At 41.7% G+C, this 7,500-nt stretch overlaps 1 protein-coding gene across 1 annotated transcript in view; it reads left to right on the top strand.

The window, feature by feature from the left end:
* Positions 1–7,500, top strand: part of ppp2r5d (protein phosphatase 2, regulatory subunit B', delta) — a 51,980-nt gene that overhangs the window by 31,408 nt on the left and 13,072 nt on the right. The window contains exons 4-8 of the mRNA XM_048269154.1: positions 1,534–1,733; positions 5,131–5,241; positions 6,230–6,322; positions 6,790–6,920; positions 7,044–7,103. Of these exons, the coding sequence (XP_048125111.1) occupies positions 1,534–1,733; positions 5,131–5,241; positions 6,230–6,322; positions 6,790–6,920; positions 7,044–7,103 (595 nt within the window). The remainder of the gene's footprint in view (positions 1–1,533; positions 1,734–5,130; positions 5,242–6,229; positions 6,323–6,789; positions 6,921–7,043; positions 7,104–7,500) is intronic.

The following is a 7,500-nucleotide window of genomic DNA, read 5'->3' as shown; positions in this document are numbered from 1 at the left end:
TCAAGTCGGTGGCGGTTTGTGCATACAGTAATGACAATGATGTAGCGTAATGCCAAACACCATACAGTAATGACAATGATGTAGCGTAATGTCAAACACCATACAGAATGGATCGGCCCGTGGAGCTGCTAAATATTCCGATCCCTGATCTTAATATCGGATCCGTGCACCTCTAGGGAAGGTGTTAGTCTTGTGGTTAAGGGTTTTGCTCTGGGGTGTGTGTGTGTGTGTGTGTGTGGGTGGTCTTGTCAGGGCTCTACACTAACATTTTTTTCCAGGAGCACTTAGCGGGATTAAAAAAAAACAGGAGCACAGACAAAATTTGAAGCACAGTCGGTTCTGTGCAATTTAACTTACACATAATCTAACATTACACTCCAGCTAACAGTTAATGTACTAGTGCACCAATTACCAAATATTAAGAATGACTGGACAACATTTAGGCTACAGGAAACAGGATTTTAAAGATCAGTGCCTACTTTATTTTCAGTTCTGTTTCTATTTTCCTACATTTGTTAATGTAAAATAATATAATACATTGCCATATTTGCATTTAGCCTGTATATCAAGTATCCTGCCAAATGTAGGCTAATTTATTTATTTGTGAATCCATCTGTAGCTAATCCAAATATGCCCATGGTGACCTATCTGACTGCATACTGCCTAATACTACTACTAAAACAGTCCATTTTTCTCTTCCACAAAACCCAATATAGGCTATCAAGGATGTAAATTTTTTTTTATCCGTCCTTTTTTTTTATTTGATATATCTGCATTGGCCAGGGCAGTAGGCAAGCGTTAGGCCTACTTTCGTTTTGCACTTCAGCTTGTATTCGGTGTAAACAAACAAGCATCGTGGAAGCCTGGAGTTGTCAGTAGCGTTCTGCTGAATTGAACCCTGGGAGTAATGCGGGAGGCTACTTTTTATGCCCTGTTCTCTACAGCTATATTTTTGCATATTGCAGCCAATACGTCAACTGGGGATAAAAGGCATGTTAGGTTACCTTTCCTTCTCTCACTGCCTTCCCAGAATCTCATCCTGTTCCTCCTATATCCGATGAATTGATTGGATAGAAGAACTAATTTCTTCAATCTTTGCATCTTGGCTGGCTAGTCCTAACTTCTTTTCGCTTTTTCTGCAGCTCTTGGATTTGATAAAGGCGACTACTACAGTCACAATTAAACTGCTAACGTTGATGGGAGGTAGTTTTTATGCTGCATTCGGCGGCGTGATTCTATGGTTTGCACCAGTATGTTTCTCGATGTAGGCGATTGTATTTTTGTAGACAAACACTGACATGGTTAGAAGTCATTCGCACCAGTACGCCTATATATTTTTTTGCACTCGCACGCCATCATTTTTACTCACATGTGCGAGTGAAATGGGCGCACTGGGTCTTGTGGTTGAGGGTTTTGCTTCGGTGTGTTATAAATGATGTAATTGTAAGAGGGTGCATGATAATGGTGTAATAAACGAGTGTTAAATCTCTCCCTCTGCGCACCCCCCCCCTCTCTCTCTCTCTCTCGCCCCAGATGCGCCTCCTGTGGAGCGGGAGGAGCTGTTTGTGCAGAAGCTGCGTCAGTGCTGCGTGCTCTTTGACTTTGTGACCGACCCCCTTAGTGACCTCAAGTACAAGGAGGTGAAACGCGCCGGCCTCAACGAGATGGTGGAGTACATCACCCACAACAGAGACGTGGTCACGGAGTGCATCTACCCTGAGGGCGTCATCATGGTGAGAGAGACACACACACACACACACAACAGAGTCCATCTACCCTGAGGGCGTCATCATGGTGAGAGAGACACACACACACACACACACAACAGAGTCCGTCTACCCTGAGGGCGTCATCATAGTGAGAAAGAGAGAGAGACACACACACACACACACACACACACACATATATATATATATATATATATATATATACACACACACACACAACAACAGAGTGCATCTACCCTGAGGGCGTCATCATGGTGAGAGAGAGAGAGAGAGACACAGACATGGACAGAACTCCTAATAGTCCTCAACGGTACACCAGAATAGCAGTGTGGCCAGCGTGTGTGTGAACCGTTTTCATATCTATGGAGCTAAATACTCAACGCAGAACCGTTTTCATATCTATGGAGCTAAATACTCAACGCAGAACCATTTTCATATCTATGGAGTACAGCTAAATGCTCGACGCAAAATCGTTTTCATATCTATGGAGCTAAATGCTCGACGCAGAACCGTTTTCATACAGCGGGGAAAATAAGTATTGAACACGTCAACATTTTTTTTCAGTAAGTATACTTCCAATGAGGCTATTTGCATGAAATTTTCACCAGACATTAGTATTAACTCAGATAATCCACCCATATGAAAAAATCCAAACATTAAAGTCCATAGGTCGAGTTATGAGCAATAAAGTGACACAGGAAAAAAGTATTGGACACGCCTGCTGAAATTTCTTAAGTTTTGTGGAAAAGCCTTTATTCAGAATGACAGCTTCAAGGCATTTCATAAAGATGAAACTAATCAGTCACAGTATTCTGGTGTGAGTTTGGCCCATTCTTTTAAACAGATAGTCCTTTATATTGAAGATTTCAGGGTCCCTCTTGTGAATCCTGATCTTTAGTTAACTTCCAAACTGTTCAATTGAATGAAGTCAGGGCCTTGATTTCCTTTCTCTGAAACCAATTTCGTTTCCGTTGCTGATGTTCCTTCCACTTGCAGATAATGGCTCCAATACCTTGCTGGATGATTCTGAAGTTTTGAAGTGCATCTGTAACCAGTTCTATTGATATGTTTTGCAACAATAAGGTTGCAAAGATCTTGGGAGAGCTCTTTGCTTTTTACCCATCATGAAATGTTTCTTGTGTGACACCTTGCTAACAAAAACCTTTTTATAGGCCACCAGTATGTACTAAAACCAACTTATATCATTTTGCACAGATAGGAGGGATAATTTCTCTAACTACTTATAGATTCCAGTTTGTTCCTTGCATTTTTATACTGCTTTTTCTTTTCTTAGTGTTCAATACTTTTTCCTGTGCCATTCCACTTTTTTACTCATAATACTACTTTTAGACATTAATGTTTGGATTTTTATATATGTGTGTGGATTACCTAAGTTAATACTAATGTCGATGGAAAATTTAATGCGAATAGCCTCACTGGAAGTATGCTTACTGAAAAAAAAATGTTGGCGTGTTCAATACTTATTTTCCCACTGTATCTATGGAGTACAGCTAAATGCCTTTAATGCAAAATCGTTTTTCATATCTATGGGAGGCTAAATGCTCAACGAGAACCCGTTTTTTCATACAGCGGGGAAAATAAGTATTGAACACGTCAACATTTTTTCAGTAAGTATACTTCCAATGAGGCTATTTGCATGAAATTTTCACCAGACATTAGTATTAACTCAGATAATCCCACCCATATGAAAAATCCAAACATTAAAGTCCATAGGTCGAAAGTTATGAGCAATAAAGTGACACAGGAAAAAAGTATTGGACACGCCTGCTGAAATTTCTTAAGTACTTTGTGGAAAAGCCTTTATTCGTAATGACAGCTTCAAGGCATTTCCTGTATGGTGAAACTAATCAGTCACAGTATTCTGGTGTGAGTTTGGCCCATTCTTTTAAACAGATAGTCCTTTATATTGAAGATTTCAGGGGTCCCTCTTGTGAATCCTGATCTTTAGTTAACTTCCAAAACTGTTCAATTGAATTGAAGTCAGGGCCTTGATTTCCTTTCTCTGAAACCAATTTCCGTTTCCGTTGCTGATGTTCCTTCCACTTGCAGATAATGGCTCCAATACTGCTTGCTGGATGATTCTGAAGTTTTGAAGTGCATCTGTAACCAGTTCTATTGATATGTTTTGCAACAATAAGGTTGCAAAGATCTTGGGAGAGCTCTTTGCTTTTACCCATCATGAAATGTTTCTTGTGTGACACCTTGCTAACAAAAAACCTTTTTATAGGCCACCAGTATGTACTAAACCAGCTTATATCATTTTGCACAGATAGGAGGGATAATTTCTCTAACTACTTATAGATTCCAGTTTGTTCCTTGCCTTTGTATACTGCTTTTTCTTAGTGTGTTCAATACTTTTTCCCTGTGCCATTCCACTTTTTTACTCATAATACTACTTTTAGACATTAATGTTTGGATTTTTATATATGTGTGGATTACCTAAGTTAATACTAATGTCCGGTGAAAATTTAATGCGAATAGCCTCACTGGAAGTATACTTACTGAAAAAAATGTTGACGTGTTCAATACTTATTTTCCCCACTGTATCTATGGAGTACAGCTAAATGCTCGACGCAGAATCGTTTTCATATCTATGGAGTAGGCTAAATGCTCAACGCAGGTAAGCGTTTTCATATCCACTTTTCTCGGGATATATATATTTTTTTCAAGTAATTTGAATATTGTATTCGAAAAGGGGAGGCAAAGAACAATACACTTGGTTGAGTATTATATTTTTAAAAGTCATAATTGTTCTAAAAAGCCTTTCAAAGCGTGTCAATGGCGTCATTCATTAGCATGATCATAGCATAGCATCAATGCTATGGCGTGTTATGAGCAAATGACCCAACCTGTAAGAAAGCGAAAGGACATGACTCCCAGATTATTTCACTTTTGATTGATAATCCATATCCATTTTGGCGTAAAAAATAAAATAAAATCTAGGGGTTTCAGTTGTTAAATAGGGTGAAAACAATAAATGTAGCCATGTAGCTCCATAGGACCCCATGTATTTGGACCTTCGCGATCGCCATCTAGGTGAACTCTGGTGAACTGCAGCCAAATTCGGTTTGTATGGGATTAATAGAGAGTGGGGAGGCTCTCCGTAGACGGGCTCTGGTGACAGACAGGAGCAGGTCCCTCTTCACACATGCATGACAGCGCACCAGGGGCATGATGGGTAATTGGGCATCACAATCAGACGTGCCGACACCTGCTCTTCCTAGTCGCTCAGTCAGCTCTATATGGCGTGCTGATGATGTCACTGCTGTTTGTGTGGCGCGTGCTGATGTGCTGATGATGTCACTGCTGTTTGTGTGGCGCGTTCTGATGATGTCACTGCTGTTTGTGTGGCGCGTGCTGATGATGTCACTGCTGTGCTCAGTTCTCAGTGAACCTCTTCCGGACGTTGCCCCCCTCGTCCAACCCCACGGGGGCGGAGTTTGACCCTGAGGAGGACGAACCCACGCTGGAGGCCGCCTGGCCTCACCTACAGGTGTGTGTGTGTGTCACTGTGTGTGCGTGTCACTGTGTGTGCATGTGTGTGTGTGTGTGTGTGTGCACGCGTGTGTGGCCGTGCGCGTTTGTCAGTGTGTTTGCATGTGCATGCGTGATTGATTGAGTGTGTGTGAGCGTGCGTGCATGTGCCTGTGTGGTTGTATGTGCGTGTGAGTGTGTGTGTGTGTGAATATGAGTGTGTCAGTGTATGTGTGCCTGTCTGTGTGTGTTTGTGCAACTGTGCATGTCTGTCCATGTATACACAATTCTAGGCACATATCCCATGTTCTCCTCTGTGTTTCTTTGTAAAATAAACAAATAAGAAATATTAAAATAGTTTGAAATACTAAATATAGCAGTTTTTTTATTATATTATTATTATTATTATTATTATATTATTTAATATTGCATAGTTTCCTCACAGTCGTTATCATTACTGCTGTATCACTATACTCATCACTGCTGTATTGGTATACTCATCACTGCTGTATATACTCATCACTGCTGTATCACTATACTCACTATACTCATCACTGCTGTATTGGTATACTCATCACTGCTGTATATACTCATCACTGCTGTATCACTATACTCACTATACTCATCACTGCTGTATTGGTATACTCATCACTGCTGTATATACTCATCACTGCTGTATATACTCATCACTGCTGTATATACTCATCACTGCTGTATCAGTATACTCATCACTGCTGTATTGGTATACTCATCACTGCTGTATATACTCATCACTGCTGTATATACTCATCACTGCTGTATAACTCATCACTGCTGTATCAGTATACTCATCACTGCTGCATCACTATACTCATCACTGCTGTATCACTATACTCATGCACATGAGTGTCTGTCTTGTTAGTGTTGTTTGTGTGTTGGTTTATTTGTAAACTGTGTTGTATTGGCTGTGTGTGTGTGTGTGTGTGTGTGTGTGTGTTGTGTTGTGTTGTGTTATGTTGTCTCTCCAGCTGGTGTATGAGTTCTTCCTGAGGTTTTTGGAGTCTCCTGATTTCCAACCGAATGTCGCCAAAAAATACATCGACCAAAAGTTTGTCCTGTCTGTAAGTAGAGCATCGCTATACTCTCTGTTTGTCTGGAGACTTTTCCAGGCGTCTGTGTCATGGCTTATACGTGAACCAAGACTTTTCACCACTTTGACCCTTTCTTTCTTTCACTGCCTCTCTTTCATCCTCCTCTCATTCATCCCTTCTTTTGTATTGTTCTCTCTCCCTCCCACCTCTCTCCCTCCTCTCTCTCTCTCTCTCTCTCTCTCTCTCTCTCTCTCTCTCTCTCTCTGTCTCTCTCTCCCTTATTCTCTCCCTCCCTCCCTCCCTCCCTTTCTCCCTCCCTCTGTCTCTCTCTCCCTTATTCTCTCCTTCTCTCCCTCCTCTGTCTCTCTCTCCCTTATTCTCTCCCTCCCTCCCTCCCTCCCTTTTTCCCTCCCTCTGTCTCTCTCTCCCTTATTCTCTCCTTCTCTCTCCCTCCCTCTCTCCCTCCCTCTCTTTCTCTCTCTCTCCCTCCTCCATAGTTGCTGGAGCTGTTTGACAGTGAGGATCCTCGGGAGCGGGACTTCCTGAAGACCATCCTCCACCGCATCTACGGGAAGTTCCTGGGCCTCCGCGCCTACATCCGCCGCCAGATCAACAACATCTTCTACAGGTGAGCGCTCACACCTGCCGACTCCTCCATCTGAGATCTGCACTGGACTTGAGTGTCGTGACATATGTCAAGTGCGTTGTGTTTGGGAGCAGTTTTGCTCATGGTTGTTTATGATTGTTTCAGGTTTATCTACGAGACGGAGCATCACAACGGCATTGCAGAACTTTTAGAAATTTTAGGAAGGTGAGTTATTGGGGATGCACATAGATGTGTGTGTGTGTGTGAGTGTCTGGGAGTGTGAGAGAGAGAGTGTGTGTCTGCACTCAGAAGAGCTGGCCTGGAAAAAACTTTTTTGTCCCTATGAAGGACAAGCAAGGGGAAAGTTTAGATTGCAAGTTACTTTAGGTTGGCTTTTCTGAAGACACACACACACACACACACACACACACACACACTAGGTGATGTCTTAATTCATCTTTAATAATGATCAGCTCATTTTCTGACACATTTTATACTTCCACTCTCAAGGATTAAAGTTCTCCGTCGTATGACGGATTTCCGTCAATTTGATTTTAGAAATGTCATATTTGAGATCGATGCAGATCCGGTGAGAAAAAAATAGGAGGGTCTATCACCTTTT

The sequence above is a fragment of the Alosa alosa genome, chromosome 18, assembly GCF_017589495.1.
Source record: "Alosa alosa isolate M-15738 ecotype Scorff River chromosome 18, AALO_Geno_1.1, whole genome shotgun sequence".
In the NCBI taxonomy this organism is placed as follows: Eukaryota; Metazoa; Chordata; class Actinopteri; order Clupeiformes; family Clupeidae; genus Alosa; species Alosa alosa.
This window is presented reverse-complemented; position numbering and strand designations above follow the sequence as displayed.